At 48.8% G+C, this 20,796-nt stretch overlaps 1 protein-coding gene across 1 annotated transcript; it reads right to left on the reverse strand.

Annotated features, from left to right (window-relative positions):
* Window positions 1-2,885: 2,885 nt before the first annotated feature.
* Rae1 (ribonucleic acid export 1) lies at window positions 2,886-20,594 on the reverse strand. Its single transcript, XM_047539091.1, has 12 exons — window positions 20,422-20,594; window positions 17,502-17,598; window positions 16,887-16,991; window positions 14,833-14,925; window positions 12,345-12,431; window positions 11,307-11,393; window positions 11,136-11,207; window positions 10,142-10,249; window positions 6,549-6,655; window positions 6,391-6,466; window positions 5,657-5,851; window positions 2,886-3,312 (listed from the first exon to the last, which is right to left on the reverse strand). The coding sequence occupies exons 1-12, from the start codon at window positions 20,583-20,585 to the stop codon at window positions 3,226-3,228; spliced, it is 1,278 nt and encodes a 425-aa protein (XP_047395047.1). The 5' UTR covers window positions 20,586-20,594; the 3' UTR covers window positions 2,886-3,225.
* Window positions 20,595-20,796: the final 202 nt, after the last annotated feature.

The following is a 20,796-nucleotide window of genomic DNA, read 5'->3' on the forward strand; positions in this document are numbered from 1 at the left end:
GGACCCCGAGACGGGAGGGCAGCCAACAGCCCTCCAGGGAGGCGCCGCCCGGGGAAGCCGCTGGCCGCACGCATTTTCCTAGTTCCACGACTCATTTCTGTTGCTTTCTTTCCATCGTATCAGTTCTTATGGTCATGCCTAACTCTGGGCAAAGATCTGTTTTCCATGATTTTTTTTCCTATAAAATTATGACAACATTAATTTCACATTTTAAAAAGTGAATTGTCGTAGTTTGTGTTGGTATAACAATACCACAAAGTGTGTAACTTATATGGAAATTTATTTCTCAGATTTGAAGGCAAGGTAGAAAATTTCAAGGTGCTGGGTAGCACCTGGCCAGGGCTTTCTTGTGGCTTTATTCCAAGGCAGAGGGCCCGAGAGCACACTGCGGGCAGGGGACAAGCTCATCTTCCATCAGGAGATGCTCCTGGGACACCAGCACTGATTCACTCGGCAGCACTGAGGGACTAAAACTTTCAACACTTGTTCTTCGGGTAAGTTTACAGAGTAAGTGAACAGGGAGAGGTGTCGAACGAGTGCACCCGGGAAAGCAGTCACCAGCTGCTCCACACAGGGGTGCCTTGGTGGGGCTCCAAGGCACGTGATGGCGTCCCCACTTCCCAGCGGAGGGGACTGGTGCCGTCAGCAGCCGGGCACCTGCACTGCTCCCCTAGCTTCCTCTGGCATGGGAAGACCAGCGGGGCTGGGAAGCAGGGGTAAGCAGGCTCTTGTTCACAGGGTCTTCCAAGGCAGGCTACCAGATGCACGTGCCCATAGGCACAACCTGTGGGCTGGCAGGCTTCCCAAGGCCACACGTCCACACCACTGTCCTGAAGCACCAACAGGCTAGGAAGGGAGTGACCCCCGCCCACGCCTCCAGACCTGTAGCTACACCTCGCCCAGCATCCTCTCATCTGTGGCTCTTGGCACCAGCCCATGCCAACTGGCTGCCAAGGCAGTGGGGTGGCAAACCAGGGGTGGGAGGAAAGCCTGGCAGTGCAGATGGGCAAAGCAAGTGCTGCCCACGTTCACTGAGCCCGGGGTACCTGGGTCATGGCTCTCTCCACCTTCTTCTATGCTGTGAATTTTCTTAATGAAAATGTTGGAAGAAACCTTAAATGAAAGAATGCAAGTCTTCTGCACGAGGCTCAAGCCTCGAGCCTCAACAGGCGCAGTGTTCTCCACGGGATCCTGGTGGACCACTGAAGGTTCAGTGGTGAAACACCACCTGGCCTTTATTACAGCAGCCAAGGTTGCCTGGCCCCTCCTGAACCTGAGCATTAAGGATCGATACTTACTGGGCAGCTACCATAAGCAAGGCACAGTACAGGTGCCCACAGGGACAATGAAGCCCCTCAAAGACTCTGGGTACATTTCAGAAGTGTGAGAACACTTTAAGAAGCGTCGTGATTTCAACACTGGTTCATCACACTTTATGCTCCAGGGTCTGGGTGGCAGAGACCTAAGCCCTGGCCTGCATACTAGGATTCACAGCCTGTGTGGGTACAGAGCTCCCTTACTCCTGGCAGCCCAAGTCCAACCTTGGGTTTAAGCAAAAGTTTCAAACTTGCCAATTAGAACAACTATCATTTTGATGATGTGCATGGCCCAATCCTGGAAAAGAACACGTATCAGATCCATGACTTGGACTTATTTTCAACCACAGCCAGTCACTGGCTGCTCAAAAGAATGACAACACTTGTGCCAAGTTAAAGCTGACAAGTCCATTCCCACCTCAAGTGAAAGCTGCCATGTATGATCCAGCTTGACTCTCTCTCTCTACACAATCTCTAATTCTGCTCCATCTTCCCATTTGTGCAAGACCGTAAAGCCACAGGGCTGATTCATCCAGGGAAGGGGAGATTAGCGGTGAACCGTTAATGTGAAAATATAGGTTTCTTTTTCTACTACACTGTTTTTTTTTTTTTTCCTTTTTGGTACCCAGGGGCACTTAACCACTAAGCCACAGCCACAGCCAGCCCTTTTTTATATTTTATTTAGAGTCAGGGTCTCACTGAGTTGCTTAGGGTCTCACGCGGTTGCTGAGGCTGGTTTTGAACCTCCTGCCTCAGCCTCCTGAGCCGCTGGGATGACAGGCGTGCACCACTGCAGCTAGTACACCTGCTTTTAAAATCACTAAAAATCATTTTTCAGGCTGAAAAAGAGGGGCCAAGAGTTAACGGGTCTGAATTTATTCATGATCTACAAACAATTTAAACCGTGGAGTACAGGCAAACTCTTTCAGCAGAAAACTTTATTTTCACTGCTGCTTCTGAATAGGCAAGACCCCCCACTCAGCAAGCGAGTTTCCCCACACAGCAGCCCCAGGCAATGTGGCATCTGAAGCGCTGACCACAGGTACATACAACAACCTCAAACATCCAATGCTGAGTTTCACTTTGGACACTTACCAGCCAGGATATTAGATGGAGAGAAGAAGCAACACTCAACACAACACGACCACCACTGGGGGCACAAGTTCAGAGTGACGCTCATGCAGGGGACCTAGTTCTAACCTGAAGGTCACACAGTGTCACCCACCTGGGCCTTGCAAGGCAGCCCACCAAAGGCCTGTCACTCGGGAAAAGGATAGTTCCCATTTCAGAATGGCCAGGAGACTACCCAGTGGAGCCAGAAAGCACTGGGAACACTTGAGAAGGAAGCAAAAGAAACACATTCCAACCCTGCCTGCCAACACATGGAGGGGCCGAGACAGGCCACAGGGCAGAGATGACCACTCAGGAGTCCTTTTCTAAGCTGTGAGATTTTTGCATTTCCCAAGATGTGTGGAATCACGATCCAAAGCCCAGGACTGATGCTGGCAGGATGGTCACTGCTGAGGATCTGGGGCAGTCGGGATGGGGGAGGACAAGAGAGCTAGTGGCAATCTTCAAAATATTTTATTACAAAATACAATGCGGGGTTCACAGTTGGCTTCCAGAATTCTCTAACACATATGCTGCTGAATGAAGCACAGTAAAATACCCGGCACTGCCCACAAGACCCTAACTTCTATAATGATTTTGATCCCCTTATAGTTACAGGAAAACTCTGCAGCAGGTAGTGGAACGGAGGTGGTGAGTCACCATGGACGGCCCGGCTGCCTGCTCAGTGGTGACCTTTTTTCCTCCAGGGGTTGGAATCCATGTCCATGGCCGAGGTGCCCATAGCTGGAGCCCTCAGAGTGGAGAGAAAACAATTCTGGACACCAGAAGACTCAGGTTGCTACTTCTTATTCCTGGGCTTTAGCTCTTCGGCTGCATTACGCAGGAAAATGTAATTTTTCTTTTGGGGATTATAAAACTCATGTCCCTAAAGAGAAAAAAACCCAAGGATCTTCTTATTAACAGGCAACAGTTAACATCTGTGGCCCTTTTTACAATCTGGCTCCTGTGCTAAGTGCTGGAAGTAGACCATTCTGGAACAGAACAAACCAAAGTGGAGAACAAGAAGTCAAATGTTAAACACTTCCGTCCTTGGAGACAAGGTTAAGGGCCTAGTGCAGGTCTTTCCACAGTGTCCTGCTGGCGGGGGGGGCGGGGGGGCGGGGGGCAGTCCTTTACGCCCCTCACAATGACTGGTAAGACCACCACACTGGGACCCTCGAGTCAAGATCAACCCTGACCTGAGGAAGGGCGCAGCTGGCCCGTGGCCTGGGCATCTCAGATGGGAAAAGCAGGGGTCCCAGTGCTGCTGCGCCTGCTGGGGTGGAGGCGGCCTGGGGCCAGGGATGCCAGGCAAGCCCTCTGAACATCACCCCCCAGGAAGGAATGGCAGCTGCCCAGACTATCGGATATCAGAGGTCAGGGACACCAGCAGATCCCACCTTTAGGAAGTGCCAAGAGGTGGGCAAGGCAGGTGACTACAAAGAAAGCAAGTGAGCACAGGCCTGGGACAGAAGGTGAGTCCCGAATCACGCACTCTGCCACCTGTGCTGCAATGACACACCAACGGGTATGCTTAGAAAGTTCTGGAAGTTTACCACAATACACAAAGTGCATCTTTCTGAACAGGTTACATTCAAGCAGCAAGCTGATACTAATAGTGCTTGAGCCAAGAACAATAAAAAACTCCTGAGGTGATGTTTTTACAACTGGACTGTGACCTGCACAATCCCACTGTCAGCAGACATTAACTGCCTGGACCAATTACATTACTACCATTTTTAAGCAGTAGTCAAAGCAAATGAGCATTCTCACTTTACTACTTTTTTAATGCTTGCACCGCACAGAGCCCCAAGTGTGGCTTAGGGAAAGGGGCGGCTCTGATGCAGACGCCAGGCTGGGCATGGGTGATTCAGAGCCTAGCCCGGGGCAGCAGCTGGGGGTCGCCAGGTCCTGACCTGAGGAGGTGGAGTAGCAAGTCCACACTCCTGCAAAGTCGCTGCTGTAGTTACAGCCATGGTGGTCGTCCACACCACGGAACACTACTTGGCATGAAAAAGGAAAGGATCAGAGATGTGACGTGACAAGGGAATAGTGCATTTCAAAACCACCCGGCTAGGTGAAGGAAGCTGGGGGAGGAAGGGCGTGTGGGGTGCGGCTTTTATTGTTAAGAAATTTTGGAATGCGCACATGGGCTACGGTGACAGGAAGCAGACCCGGGGCTTAGTGTGTGCAGAGGGGGAGGCATCAGCAACACCGTGGAGATCCCGGGGGAGATGCATACTCATTATCTTGACAGTTGGTTTCAGAGGCATTCAGAGATCGAAACTGATCACACTGCGCACTTTCAATGTGTGACACGTGCTACATGTCAACCAACCTCAATAAGGATACTTTAAAAAAAAAAAAGACAAAAAGGCAAGGCCCCCAAGAGAGGGGACACACACAGGACAGAACAGGTATGACAGCCACGTGAAGGGGCAGAACCTGTCACTGCCCAGCTCTTCTGAGGAGGCAAAACTAAGGTGACCTCAGGAGCAGCAGAGCCTGGAGGATAGGAGAGGGGCTGGGAGAATCAGCAGGTGCAGCTGGCCAGGCTGAGATGAGGAAACACTCAAGAGCAGCAGGGAGAGGGGCCAGCAGCCACATGGGAACCAAGGAGCCAGGGGTGCGCCTGGACAGAGATGGAGCCCCAGGCATGCAGGAGCTCCTCGAGTCCTGGCCAAGAGGGGGAGAAGCCAGCACAGACGAGCAAACGGCCAGTGAAGGACCCGAGCAGCAGTGGGAAGAGGGACAGAGCCGAGAGAAGCAGCAAGAGCACTGAGAGAGGAGCGTGTGCATCACAGTGCCGGATGCAGAGAGCAGCTTCTGCACTGCACGAGGGGGCTGGGATGGCAGGCAGAACCCTGCCAGCTCCTGACTCCCGCCCAAGCCATGCAGCTCCATGCCCTGGCCAAAGCCCCTTCCAGAAATCCAGGGCATCACCCAAGCTCCCCAGACGCTAGCTTGCTGTGTGCCCAGGCCTCTGTGACCAAGCAGAGAACAGCTGGTGCTGGCCCGCACTGTGGAGCACCTCCGGGGCCAGGCCTGATGAAGACTGCACTGAACCACCACAGCCCGAGAGGCAGGCCTACTAGTCACCGACAGTGAGGTGATGATGACCTTCCCAGGAGACACAGTGAGTCTGGAGGAAAGGCACAGTCCCAGCCTAAGCCTGGGTCCAGACCCTGCCTCTGTCGCCTGAGTGCCGGGAGCGGGCTGGGGACTCTCACCTTGGACCAGTCGTAGCTGGAAGCGTAGGCAAATATGTTTCCATTGTGATTGAAACAGCAAGCTGATATCGGCTGATCTAACTGCTCTGAAGTCTTTAGCTTTGTTCTGGCGTCTTTGTCCCAGAAGCTGAACCTACCATCAGACCCCACAGTTGCAAGGGTACCGTGAACAGGGTGGAATGCGATTCCATTTACCTGGAAGGGGTGACAAGCAGAGGCAGGTGTGGAGGAGAGGCAGGTCTGTGCCAGCACCTGCTTCCTGCAGGAATTAGGAGGCAAAAGACTAAGTCACATCTCACTACCCCCTCCTGAATCGACTGCCAGAACAGAACGAAACCCCGCCCCGCGAGGCACACAGGGCACAGAAGCTAACGTGTGCACTGCCAGGAACACCCTGGGGTGCGCCTCAGGAGAAGGCCTTTTTCTTTTTCAGTGAACAGCGATTTCTGTCCTGGCTACGTGTGAAAACCGTCTACCTGCACACGTGACGGTACCACGCGCTCCCAAACCACCTCAAGCCTGCGTTTTAAAACAGACTGAGAACGAATCAGACAACATGTTCATAAAAACAGAAAACTGAAACCCAGTCCTAAGCCCTTTACCTCCAGAGAACATACACAGGCTCCCCGTGCTCTCCGGATGTCTTTTCTGCCCCTCTAATCACCTGGAGAACCGACTCCGGGTCTGGTTCTGTGTCTACTTTTCAGGTCAGAGTTACGTTTCTATAGACGTACCGCATAGATGTCTTGTGGAGCTGAAGTATTGGTTCCATTGGATCGATGACATTTAAAGGTGAAGTTATCTTTGGCACTGAAAAACAAAGGCACTTCTAAGTCTTCCCTTTAAAAAACAAATCTTGAGTATGATTTCCAGTTGGCTGAGTTCCACTTACGGATTTGGAGGGTTGATGTAGTGAATAGCAACTCTCCCCTCGATACTCCCCAGAGCAAAGCCAGTTGGCTTGTTCTGTTTGTCTTTAAATATAGCCACACAACGATGCTATGGTTAAAAAGAAAAAAAGTACATTACCATAATTAAATATGTACGAATCAATGTGGAAGTGGGATTGTCACTCCATTCAGGTCTTAGGGAACCAGGGGCACTGTTCCAATGTGACAAAGGCACTCTTGCTCCCCAGTTAGCATTGCTTTCTAACTCTTTGACAGCCGTATGATTTTTGTGTCCAAACTGTATGACTGCAACTGTCCCTTCTCCATCTGCCACCCTGGAAGGCCCTGTCCACCCCAGCAAAACACACGACTCCTGCTGGGCTGGGAGGTGCTCCCTTCCATCAGCAGCCACCACCACCTAGCTAGTCGGTGCCCTTCAGGACGTCACCTGCGTTGGTGTGGCTCCTCTTCTCCAGCTGGCAGACAACGTCTGCCAGGCCCGCCTTGTGGGGCAACAGTGTGGAGACGGCAAACTGGGCAGCACTTGATATATTAACTGTGAACATGCTACACACAAGTGACACCAGGATCTGCTCTTTATTTCAATGAACTTGACCATTTTAGGCTATTATCAAAGAATACTGGTGGAGATGTAAAGTGAAATGTTGGTGGGATGTACACTAGTACAGCCACTATGGAGAAGAGTTGCTTAAAAAACTAACTGCCACACACTCCAGCTGTAGCACTCCTGGATTTATCCAAAGGAAATGAAGTCAGCACACCAGAGAGACCCTGAACCACATGAGAGCACAGCACCACTCTTAGCAGCCAAGATAAGAAACCAGCCTCAGTGCCGGACCCCCGAGGAACGGAGAAAACACGGCACAGAACAGTATGCAACCATGAAGAATGAGACCCTGTCGTGCAGGAAGACGGAGGACTGGGGTCAGCACGGTAAATGGAATGAGCCAGACATGCTTTAAAAACCTAAAAGCAGAAGGGGACTATAAGGCGGGGAGGAGGGGAGGAGCGTGCAGGGGGACATGATCAAAGCTCAGCACCTACACTTGTGGAAACACCCTGGTGAAACTCAATAGTCTGAACGATATGTTAATAACTATGGTTTTTAAAAAGCAGATCCCACAGAAGCTTCCAGGAGAGTGGTGGTTCCCAGAGGCCAAGGGGAGGAGGGAATCCTGATCTGTACGCACTGCTGTTAGCGTTAGACAGAAGGCAGAGGCTTGGTGACCACAGAGGCCAATGTGCTGCGTCTCAGGAAGCCAGGAGAGGACGTTGAGGACCTCGCAGTAAAGGGGCAACGTCCTCCAGGCTCATCACGCTGCCACAACCGCAGGCTCTCCTCCTTCTCTCAAGGCTGAGCACCCTCGGCGCTCACACCTGTGCTTTCTCCAGCCGCCCACCGGGCTAGTGCCTGACGGCAGTGAGCACAGAGCTCGAGCACCGCCCTTCTCTAGAGGAGCATCCGGGAGGAGGACTGCCGGTTCTGCAGTGCTGCTTCTGATGTTGTCAGAGGCTCCCTCTGTCTCCACGCTGGCTTCGTCACCCTGCTGCCTTGCAAGAGTCCACAGGGCTCCACTTCTCCCAATCTTGGCCACTTGTCTTGTCACATCCTGGTAGTGGTCCCAAAGGTGTGAGGGGATGTCTCACGGTCTTCTGTTTGCATTTCCCTGGTGAGTAGTAACACTGGCCACCTCCATATCTTCTTTCGAGCAATGTCCATTTAAGTCTTCAGCCCATGTTTCCACCAGGTCTGTCTTTGCTTTCAAGTTGCAGGAGTCCTCATGTACACTGGAAAGTCACCCTTGATCGGACGTGTAGTTTGCAAACGTTTTCTCCCTCTCGCAGGCTGCCTTCTCACTGGTTCCTTTTGCTGCACAGAAGCCTTGCATTTGCATGTCTTCATTCGATCATTTTTGCTTTTGTTCCCTATACTTCTGGTGTGTCACCCAAGCAATCACTGCTAAGCCCGTGTTATAAAGTTCTCACCTAAGTGCCAAGACCTGGATTGAACGTGGTGGCGGAGGGAGAGGAAGGAGAGATTCCAGAGCAGTTCCCAGGTGGAAGTGAAGGAGCATGGTGACAAATGATAGGAGAGGAGGAGGGAGGGGTGACTCAAGAGTGACTTCTAACTCTACCTCCGACCATCAAGCAAGCGGAGGTGCCATCTAGTGAGAGCTGGAGCACGTGCATCAGGCACAGGGAAGGAGGAAGGAGTGGTAGGAAGAGGCAGGTCCTGACCACTGGTGTTTATATATGCAAATCACACATTTGTATGTGTACACGTGTGTGCACATGGGCACACACACACGGCATGGCACTGGGGCAAGTAGGGAAAATTGGTACACACAGCATGGCACTAGGGAGAATTCCAAGGAGAAGAAATATTGGAAAAAGAGCCACAGAAAGGGGTCCTGGGTTTGGAGAGGGGTGCTACTAGGTGAGGACCTCTGGGAGAAACAAAGGAGCTGCCAGTTTGTGGGTGTCCTTGTTGGGAGTACAGAGCAGGGTCTGCTGGGGGCCCACGTCTCTAGACAAGCATGACTGCGGCAGTGATGAACAGGAGATGAGCCCTGGTCAGAAGACGGCCGCCCAGGAAGGTAAGTGGGGAATCTCAACATCCAGCAAAGAGCCACAAGGGGGAGGCGGCAGCAGCCAGACCGCAGAAGAGGCTGGCGGCACCGAGCCAAGGGCTGGCAGCTCAGGAGCAGACTCCAGCAGTGGTGACCTCAAGCAACTTGTCAGGGTTCACTGGAATTACTGGTGAGGAACCAATGGCCATCACATCAGAGTTTCAGTAAGTTTGGAAGGGGACAAACACAGGTCATGGCAGACACCTGACTATGAAGGGAAAAAGAATACAGGTGGAGCTGAAGGAGGAAGGCGTGATGAACCAGACCTGAGCACCTGTGGGTGACGAACCAAGAGCTCGGGCTACAGGAGAGTGAAACTGGACTGTGTCAGGTTCCTGCTACTCGGCAGGGCAGAGTCCCACCATAAAACTGGCCTAAGACTCCCACTCCACCTGACGGGAGACAGGGAAAAGCACAGGTGCACGCAGACTTGCAAATCCAGCAGGAAGAAGATGAGGAGGGTCCTTTATTCGCTGAACAGAAGCTGAGACAAAGGCTAAAGGGGCAGTCTGGGTCTGAGGAAGGAGAGTGAAGCAGGCCCAGCAGTCCTGTGGCCAGCAGGAAGACGAAGCCATCGCCCAGTTGGCTGCACCTGCTTTGAAGAGCCTGCAAGTTACTCTGAGGGCATGAATTCAAGGAGGCACAGATGTCTGGTGAGTCAAGAAGCTAGAGAAGCCTGTGACCACGTGAGAGCTGACGATGGAGGCGATGAGCTCACGAGGGACCGACCCAGCGGGGGGGCGGGTTTACTCAGCAGCACTCGGCCACCCAGGGGATGTCTGTGGAGAACAGGTGAGGTGGGCTCCCCACAGAAGGGCATTTACTCACCAAACTGTCTCCTTAAATTCACCCCCTAAAACAACCTCCAGTCTTTTCAAGCAGGTGCCACTGTAGTCTGACAGGCAGGTGCTCAACCCAGCTTCCCTGGGTGAGGCTGGGCTCACCTGGTGCTTCAGGGGAGACTCTATCCTCCTGAATTCAGAGGGCTGGTTCTCTAGCTGGTAGACGATCAGGCCCCTCTCTGCAGTCGCCACCACGGCCATTGGGTAGATCTAGACAATAGGGAAATGGAGACTCTTAACAAGAAGGAGTGGGTTTTCTATTCTTAGTCACAAAAACTCAAACTTCTTAAAAGTTTAATAATCCAAAGGCATCAACATTTTTTAGTTGTCGATGGGTCTTTATTCATTTATTCATATGTGGTACTGAGGATCAAACCCAGTGCCTCACACGTGCAAGGAAAGCTCTACCACTGAGCCACAACCCCACCCCCACACCAGCCCTTCAAATGACCACACCTGACACGGTGGCACACCCAATTCCAGTCTTCTGAGCGTTGTGCAACCGTGTCCTTACGAGCACCAGCACAGAGCTCACGTTTTTCTGAGAACATCGCAGTGGCTGCCTGGTGCTCCCTCAAATGAACGCCCCACAGGTCAGTGGGTCTGTTTAACTGTGCAACCATGTAGCCCCACTGGGTCACTTCCAGGGTTTCACGACATCATGTCGGGGAAGACCACTTGTACCCATCATTTTCTCATGACAAATTCCTAAAAGTGGAATTTCTCAGGCAGTTGGTATAAAACCTTGACTCTTGACTAAATAGATGGAAAAAGCACCTTGGTTTCCATCTCACAGACAGGCCTCTGAAGACTGGAATCACCCCACAGAATCACTACGAGCTTTCCTACCATCACACAATGAATCCACACTAGGAATGGCATGTAGCTAGCTGCATATGTTCAAAAAGTGACCAAAACCCAGTATTCAGGAGTCCTGGACAAATGTAGCCCCAAACCAACTACGGTGACTAGGGTAATTTGAATTACACTCCCATACCTGCAAATAAAGGAGGGATTGTCAGTCACCCACTAATTGCAGAATGCCAGGAGGTAACAAATGCTATATTGCTATTTTCAAGGAAATGAAACTCCTTACCACATCAGCACAGTAACACCTCTCAGGGAGCTGCAAGACCATCATGGGGTTTGACGACCGGGTATCCCAAAACTAAAAACCAAAAGGAGCTGTGAGTGTGTGTTCAAGCTGCAGTCTACCCAGGAAGAGCAGGTCCACCATTTCGGCGCACGCCCTCCCCGCACACCGCACCTTCAGAGTCCTATCCCAGCTCCCCGTCATCACACAGCTGTAGTTCGGAGCCTTGATCCAATGTATGGTTTTAACAGGTGCGTCATGCTTTCAACAAGACAGAAACCAAACAGGTCAATGTGACATAACAAGGTGCTCAATACCTTCACTTCTAGAAAGTCGAAGAAAAGGAACTAATTAAAACAGGTCATACCACACAAAAATCAAAGGACATTTCAATGCTTCCCCAGGACCAAATGTAGTCAATCTGACACAAGAGCCTATACCCACCTTCCATTTTACAAACTTCAATTTGACTTTTACTCATAACTAAAAGTGACAGTAAGGCCCTCCCTGTGGAGATATGCAGAACTAGCTAACAGAGAACTCCACCAGTTTTACATACATACTAAAGTGAGATTGAGGACAGCCTCCAGTAGGTGATACTGTGATCCCAGTACGTGACAGTGTCCTGGAAACACGCGGCTGCCAAGAGGCTCTTGTGGAAGCCCCACTAGGCTGGGCTGCAGCTGCAGGCTCACTGCCTCACTACTGCGGCCCCTGCTCAGCACCCTTTGTGGGAGAACCTGCCTGCTGCCCCAGGCACACCACAGAAGCTCTGTGGGAATGTGGAAGTGTCCCGCTTGCTTGAGGCCGTACTGCTAGACCCTGAAGGCAGTGCCTGGCACAGGGCCGCTCAGTGAACACCTGAGGACGACCAGGCAAATGGGCTGGCGAAAGGCAAGCCACACACAGGCGTGGGGATGCCACACGGCCATGCCAAGGAACACCAGCAGCCCTTGTCTTTATAGGTTCTAACGCCACTGACTCCTGATGGCACCACCCACACGTACCGGGAACACACATGCCAAAGGCTCCACGAAAATACTAGAAACAACAAAAATGGACAAAAAACATGTTATTTTTGTGCTAAAGAGCTCTCTAACACACTGAGTTTAACTGACTTGGTACACTCACAGTGTTCTTTTTCTGTAACATCGAACTATTATATGCTCATCACAACCCTGGGCAGCAGTCTTGTCGCAGAGGGCTTGTTACCTGTGCAATCTGTATTGCCTGGTTACTATTAAGGTCCCACATTTTGGCAGTTTTATCACAGGATGCTGTAAATACTTTGCTCCCATCCTAAAACAAAATGGAGAAAATTTGTCATTCTTAGAAAAATTAAATCTATGTAAATTCAGATACCAGGTGAACATATTTGTTTTATAATTTTTATTTTTCCAATTATTTGGGGACCACCATACTGCAGGTCACCATAAACAAAACACACTTTTGGCTCTATATTTTATTGACTTAAGAGGTTAAATATAAATAGAATATTTAAAAAATTCATCAAATATCACTTAAAGTTATATAGTGAAAACTATGTCTCATCTCTTTTCCCAGCTTTCTTCCCAAAGGCAACTTCGGGCTACTTTTAAAATCCTTTTGCATTTAAGAAATTTAAGTCTTCAGAAAAGCTGCGATAATAACACAATGCAGGCCAGACATAGCGGTGCACGCCTGGAATCCCAGCAACTCAGGAAGCTGGGGTAGGAGGATTGCAAGTTTGAGGTGAGCCTGGGCAACTTAGTGAGACCCTGTTGCAAAATTAAAAAAAAAAAAAAAAAAAGACAAGGGGAGGGGATGAAGCTCAGTGGTAGAGCACCATTGGGTTCAATCCCCAGTACCAGAAAAATAAACAAATGTAAACACCCATAAACATTTCACCCAGATTCACCAACTGTAAACATTTGCCACACTTACTCTCTCTATACACACACACACGTACATATAATCATTATTACTTTGTTCAGTTCCATGTCTAATGGCAATCCAACGTACGTGTGATAAAACTATATTACTTTACCACAGTTGCTGGTCTATGCTAGCAGTCACTGAGTAAAGCCACAAGCAGGCCTGTCCTGGCACTGCCATGTGCATCCGGGGTAGAGGCGTGTGGCTACACCCCAAATAACCTGCACCTACAGAAGCAGGCAAGGCCGATTTGGCTCACAGTCAGAGTCCCCTAGCCCCTGGCCTAGACCATTTCACTTCTGGTTTCAGAGCTCAGAGATCTTCCATCCTTCCTTAGCAACAATTTCTCCCCCTAGAAGCCACCAATTCTCCATCTGAAAAAGAGGCGAAACCTGCTCCTCTTTCCATCAGTGAATGTACGGTGGTGATGCTATAAACCTTGGATGCAGAGTTATCCGACCAGCTGGACAGACAGTAACACTGCACACACGGAGCACCGCTCAGCAACGAGGAAGGAGTGACTCTCGCCCCTGGCTGAGTCCGACGCAGGACACTGAGAGAGAAGCTAAGGCTTAAAGTTTATATCCTGTATGTCCATTTGTATGATATTCTCGGAAAGCAAAACTTTTGGGACAGAAAATAGTTTGATGGTTTCCAGGGGCTGAGCTGGGAAGGCCAGACTACAAAAGGGCAGGAGGGTGTCTGGGGCTGATGGATCTGGTCTGCATCTCGAACACGACTGTGCTCCTCAAAACAAAGCTACACACCAGAAGCTTCAGTTTTACTGTATGCCTAATAAATAAATGTCTAAAGATAACCTGACAAATCTGATCAGAAAAGTCAGGTACGAAGCCTGGAGGCTTGGCTTCCTTAGCATCATGTAGAAGCAGTGAGACTGGGTGTCAACACCTCCCTGGCACCTGCTGCTGAGGGGCCAGCCCTCCACGGTGGCTCCTTTAGAACGCAACCGTCCGCCCCACTGCCACGGCACAGGCGCCTCACCCTCCTGTCCCATTTCCTTGCAAATGGTCACTTCATCATTAAACTCTCCTCAATATGAAAAAGAAAGGAAGAAAAAATAAATAACGAAAAGAAAAAAAAAAAAAAAAAGCTCAGAACAAACTTGTATATATATGTGCATGTGCTTACATTCAGGATCTGAGAAAAAAAAGAAGTTGAAAAGCCTGAAACAATTCAAATCTTTAATAATATGAAGTATTCTTTTGTTCCCCCTCTAGGTATTTCTGGAATACTAAAATTTCCAACTTTAAAACATAAGCTCATGTATTTAGAGATAGGAAAGACTTCAAGAAATGACATAATTTCTTGCTCCAGGTAACATATCAATAAAACAAATGGTTTTAATGAAAGCAAAGCTTTCAGAGAGAGTACCTAACTTAAGAGTTAGAGTGACATTTAATTTTTACATTAAATTTTTACATTTTTAAATTAATTGAGAGTGACAATTAATTTTTACATTCATACTCAGAAACTTGGAGTTCCTACAACGTGGACATATACACACTATGGGTTGAGCATCCTTAATCCAAGGAACCAAAATGCTCCCAAGTTCAGTGTCTTTCATTGCTCAAATGGTCAGGGAAGCTAACTGGTAGAGTCCATGTGAATATTCCCAAATCTAGAAAGTCCTGAAATCTGAAACACTCTGGTCCCAAGCATATCAGATGGGGGACACCTGACCTGTGCTTGGGTTCCTGTTGTGAACTATTGTGAATCACACAGCACTTTAAGTAGAAGAGAATGTGGAAGATGGACTGGAACATACATCACTCCAGCAGACGTCCAACACGGGTCCAGTATGCATCTGCTGGGCTTTTGGAATGGTCTGCCCACTGTCCTGAACTTCCCAGCAGCGAACCTGTAAGAAAGACCAACTCAAGCAAGTGAGGCAATTCATGGTGCACTACATGCATGTACCCAGGAACGCAGTGTAGAATTCATACACAAACTCTTCTATCAACCTAATCATCTAATTTTAAGAACAAAGTCATCAAAATGTATATAGAAGGAGCTATTTTTCTGCTTCTGAGCTATTAAAACATACAATCCTATTGCTTAACTTAAAACTGCAAATAATTTCCTCATCACATCTATGAGATATCTGTCTTTTAAAGTAGAAGTAGAGGCACACACCTGTAATCTCAGCTACTTGGAAGGCTGACACAGAAGAGAAGAGGGCTCAAGGCCAGCCCTGGGTAATTTAATGAGACTCTGTCTCAAAATAAAAAGGGCTGGAATGTAGCTCAGCGTACAGAGGCTGTGGGTTCAACACCTAGTATTGCAAAACTAAGTAATAATAAGTAAGAATAGACTATTATACATAACTATTTAGAGAATCAAGACTGAAGTAGAAATTTACTTTTCTACTCTGAATGCTTTCATTTTTAATCTCACTTTTCCTGTTTGTAAAAGTAATGCAATTTACTTAGAGATTTCATAAATATGACAAAATAAAAATAGCTCTAAATCAGGCTTGGGGGGTAGCTCAGGGGTGTAGAGTGCTTTACCTAGCATGTATGAGGTCCTGGGTTCAATCCCCAAGCACCACAAAAAAACCAACCAACCTAAAAACACCACCACCCTAACTCTATGATCATGGTTAACAATTAATGTACTTTCAGTCTTTCTTTAATGTCTACAGATTTTCTTGAAAATCCTAGATTACACAGTATTGTTACTTTTGTAACTGCAACTTTTCTCACTAGCCCATGAGTCTATTCATCTTGAAATGTTCTAAAAAAATTTTTAGCAGTAAGTCAAATAAAATCTTTATAAAAGTAAACTTGTCTAACTTTGACTTTCCTCCTCCCTAGTCCTTCCCTCTTTCCCCCACTGCCCGTCTCCCTGTTGCAGGTCAGTTTGCTTTTCCAGAAACCTTGAAAATGGTATTCCACCATTTAAATACCCAATTGTCATCACCACTGGTATAAAGTCAATTTCTAAGGAGGTGCCCTCAGGCAGTATCAAGGAGTACAGCCCTGAGCTCCCTGTGTACCCCAGCTGGCACTTGTGGAACTTGGATCAACTGTGTACTTCTAAGCCTCGGCATCCTGACTTGTAACATGGAGACAATAAGCACACAGGACTTAGCTGTGTAACGACTAATTCCTTATCATATTTCCTCCTCAAGCCCCAGGACAACCATTGGGACAGGGGTCACACTTAAGGATTTCTGAGAACACTGCCAATTATTTACCAGAATGTTCCGATTTGCATACTACCAGCAGTACATGGAAGGCTGAAGCTTATCCTTGCTGGCACTAGTAGTCTTTTAAGCTTTTTGTTAGTTTGATAGAAAAAGAGAGTTTACCATGTAAATTTGTCTCTTTCTGAGGTAAATGTGGCTGAATGGTTTTTACTCCATTGTGAAGACCCCTTTTGTATCCAGTGCTTAGTACTCTACCAATTTTTATCATTCTTTTTTGTACATTATGATTAGTCTTTCTGTACACAATTGATAATTCGGTCTAGGCAGACTTGGTGCTATTATCTAAAGTTGAACATAGACTAGAAGCACATTTTCAGGATGCTAAGAAAGGAATTGTGTACATCAACAGGGGTAACATTCCTCTCAGTGAATGGTACTCAGTTTGGGAATATGCCTTAACACACTGGACTAGAGCAGGAAATCTGGAGCAATGCATGATTGTGATGTCTCCATTCAGAAGGGGTCACAGTCTCTATGTTGGTTTCTTGGAAAAGACCATGTATGTAATCTTAGCTCAGATCCACTCACTTGGATCAGAACGGAGCTAAGGAACGTCAACTGTGCCCACACAGAGACAGGCTTTAGAGAAGATGCACTCAGGGAGCACTCACGTCATTAGCCCACGATCCTGCAATAAGGAAGTTCCCAGGTAAGGTCGGAGGGCTGAAAGACAGACACCCGATGCTATCATCAGGAGAAGATGTCACTTCAATATCCTGGGGAGGGAAATCAATGTTGAAATGTACACATCATCACAGTGTTCTCACTGAACAAACCGTGGCGGACTTTTCTTGCCTCAGGAACTGACTTAGACCTTCCCTTTGATCCAACAAGCCAGGGAAAGTACTAGCCTTCTGGGACTAGAAACAGCACACTAAATGAAAGGTCCAAAGCCACCTTTTCTACATGGTGGCCCAATTCACTCTTGCTCCAAGTGACTGATCACAGCTACTACCCCCACCCCACCACCACTAGCACAGAAATGCCGATTCGACAGTCCTCAGCTTGGCCCTGGGAATCTGCACTTCTCACAGTCACCTGGGTGATTCTAGAGACCTGGCAAGTCAAGAGGAACCGGACACTAGTCCAGGACACAGGTATTTCTGTGCTCCAGCGTTCCGGGAAATCGGGCTAGACAAAATGTCAGAGCTTTCATTCCAAAGGAGGGTCCCCAGCCGTCTGTTTCTCCTGATGCTGCGGATGTAGAAAACGCCATGAGGCAGTACCTTCATAGGGTTGTGATTATCTGTGGTTGTGCTGCCAAACATGCTGGTCCCACCAGTTCCAAAACCTGAAGTTGTTCCAAACAGACTCATTTTGGCTCTAAAAAATAAAATGGAAGATGTTAGGGACAGGTTCTTTCTTAAGTAATAAAATGCACTGAGGTGCTGGGGTTGTGGCTCAGTGGTAGAGCGCTTGCCTGGCATGTGTGAGGCACAAGGTTCGATTCTCAGCACCACATGTAAATAAATAAATAAATAAATAAATAAATAAATAAATAAACGTCTATCACCATCTAAAAAATATTTTTAAAAAAAAATGCACTGAGAGGCAATAAAAGATCTTAAGTCACAGAAAGAAAATACTCGAAGTGGCTCCATGCCAGGCTTCTTTCTGCAGAAGAGATCTAAGTATACAATAAGCCGACTGATTTTTAAAAATATGCTTTCTGCTGGGTGTGGTGGCAACACGCCTAAAATCCCATCAGCTCAAGAGGCTGAGGGAGGAGGATTGCAAGTTTAAAGCCAGCCTCAGCAACTTAGCAAGGCTCTAAGAAACTCAGTGAAACGCTGTCTAAATAAACTACAAAAAGGGTTGGGGATGTGGTTCATAGTTAAGTGCTCCTGTACCCCCCCCTCTAAAAAAAAGCTTTCTATTTTAGAACAGTTTCAGATTTAGAGAAAATCAAAAAGACAGGAGAATTTCCATATACTTCACATCAGTTTCCCCGATTCTTGATATCTGATAGAGCGTGACACATTTGTCAACTAATGAACCAATACTGATACAGTACACCAGAGTGGTTTTCAGTTACCAGCTAGGAAATACATTTGCGCGTTTCAACAGAAAAGACAGAAGAACCTGTTTTCAGCTCTCCCTTAGCAGGAGTTCATTTTCTTCCCACACTGTGCTCTGGTCAGTTCAACATCTACATGAAGTCACCTAGAAAAACAAGTCCTAGAAGGGACTCAGCGACTTGTATTTAGTAGTTTTTAAAAAGTAATCCACTGTGGTCCACCTGAGTTCCCAAAGTTTTGGTGTTAGGTCACAGACATTTATCCAAAAAGAATCGTCACCAAGTTTTTTCCAGGGCATAACTAGCAGGTCCACCAGAGTCTGAACGGGACCTCTGCCACTCACCAGAGCAGGAACCTTAAAGTAACCAGGCCTCATTTTCCTGCTCTGCAAACAGAGAATACTGTATGTTCTCCAGGTCTGCACAGAGGGTCAAATCAGATATGCAGAAAATGCAGTGTCTAGCACATACTAGGTACAATAAGCAACTTTTCCTTCTCTTTTCCCCCTTCTAAGGAGAAAGTCTATGCATAATTTCCTAAAGATTCACATGCTTTGATACTACATTTTCAATTGGTTAGCAAATTTTTACATTCAGAAGTCTACCACATCAGTCACCTCTCCAAAAGAAGCCTAATGGCTCAGTGACATACTAGTTAATGAGGGCAACATCATTAAACAGGACAACAGAGAATGGAGAAACAGCAAGGAATTTGGGGAAGGCATCTGGCTTCATGAAATATGAAGTGTAGATATAAAAGGTCAGAGCAACAGCTATGAGCATATGAATATTCAGAAAGCAAACTTGTGAGAGGCTGTGGCACTTGCCAACCTCATCTCTATCCTGAGCTGTAAAGTGAACCTGAAGCATCAGTTAGCTGCCTGAGTGAACAAGTGCAGGAATGCCAGGGCTTCTGTAACCAGGGTCTAGAAACCAGTTATATGGCTCTGGGCAAGTACCTTAGTCTTGACTTTTTCATCTGTAAGATAAAGACACCGATATCTACTTCACAGAGTTATAAGAACCAAACGAAGGTTGTGCACACTGTACTTGAAGCACAATTGGCTCTTAACAAATGTTTCTGTTCCACCTCTGCCCAACATTCAAGTTGCCATCAGGGATGGACTCATAGGACTCCAGGCAAGAGTCAGTCAGCCACTTATCACCTGGCATGGGCCACATGCTGTGCTGGACACTGGGAAGTCCCAAGAAGTTCAGAAGGGAGGGTACCCAAGGACCTGTCGATCTCCTCCCTCCCTCCCTGCTGCACCTCAGCACAGCTCTGCTGGCCGCTTCTGGTGCATCTTACTAGATGGTCCTTCAGACCCTCATGATTGGCCCACCCGTCCCCCCAACTCCCCAGCTGCCTCCTTTTGAATCTTCATATCTCAGTCCAAAAGCTTCTCAGATCGTTCTGGGGTGAGGGAAACGTTCTAAAACTGTCTGGTGATGTTTATGCAACTATACACAATTTCCCAAATTCGTCAAAATGTACTCCTTAGCAGGGAAATTCACGTTCTGCTAGGTGGACTTTCATGAAGCTGTCAGCTCAGTTCTTTAAACATCACCCTCTCAGAAGCTTCCCTAATTTAACGAATCCATCCTTCCTGTCACACACCTTGTATTCTTGGAGGCTCTGGGAACCGACCTGCATTTTCTTGTTTACAATCCATCCCATGCTCCAAGAGGGCCGGCAGCTGCCTGGTCCTTCCCCTAGGCACACCCGGTCCCGCAGCACGCAGGCTGGCCCGGGGAAGTGTGCAGCGCACACGTCAGGAGGAACGCTCGGTTCCCGCGACTGGCAAGTGCAACAAAGCAATCTGCGAAGGATGCCCTTCTGCAGAGGCTTCTGCGAGGAGGCGACGTGTGCCTCCTGGACAGCCAGACGTCTAGGGGGACGGGCAAGGCGACAAGCCTGCCTTAACCCAGGGAGACCTTCCCCGGGGCCTCAGTTTCCCTACAAGCGCAACGACGAGACCCCACCCTAGGCGCCCCCCGGGGCCCCCTCAGACCCCGGCCGAGCTTCGCGGAGCCTCTGCCCAAGCGCCGCCTTACAACCAGGCGCACCCCGCAGGGGACTCCGGCCTCCGCGGGCGGCGTGGCGCGGCAACGGCCGGCCCGGGGCCTACCTGAGGGTCGCGCCGCGGCGGGCAGCGAGAGGGCCCGAGGAGCCTGCAGACAGGCTCTGGCGCGGAGGAACCGGGCGAGGTAGCGCGAGCAGGAACGCCGGGAGCCCGAGCCTCCTCGAGCTGGTGGTAGCAACAGCCCCAATTACCGCGGAAACACGGCGCATGCGTCCCAGAGCCACTTCCGGTGTCGTCCGGAAAGCGCCGAGGAAACCGGCTCCTCCTTCCGGGGCGGGGGCACATGCGCAAAAGCGTCATTGACGTCGAAAGGAAGTACTCACGCCAGCAGTTTGCGAATTGGCTACAAGTTTGCGGAGCGCGGCAGGTTGCCAAGCAACCGCTTTTGTAAATCCTCAGGCCGGGCTAGTGGAAGGTAGT

This window comes from Sciurus carolinensis, chromosome 2, assembly GCF_902686445.1.
Source record: "Sciurus carolinensis chromosome 2, mSciCar1.2, whole genome shotgun sequence".
Classification (NCBI taxonomy): Eukaryota; Metazoa; Chordata; class Mammalia; order Rodentia; family Sciuridae; genus Sciurus; species Sciurus carolinensis.

Excerpts from the sequence above, each read along its gene's own strand:
- Rae1 (XM_047539091.1), bottom strand. The coding sequence starts at position 20,585 with ATGCGCCGTGTTTCCGCGGTAATTGGGGCTGTTGCTACCACCAGCTCG. Across the intron at positions 17,599-20,421 it reads CGCCGCGGCGCGACCCTCAG|AGCCAAAATGAGTCTGTTTG; the intron begins GTAGGCCCCGGG and ends TTTATTTTTTAG. Across the intron at positions 3,313-5,656 it reads CCAGCTACGACTGGTCCAAG|GGACATGAGTTTTATAATCC; the intron begins GTGAGAGTCCCC and ends TTTTCTCTTTAG.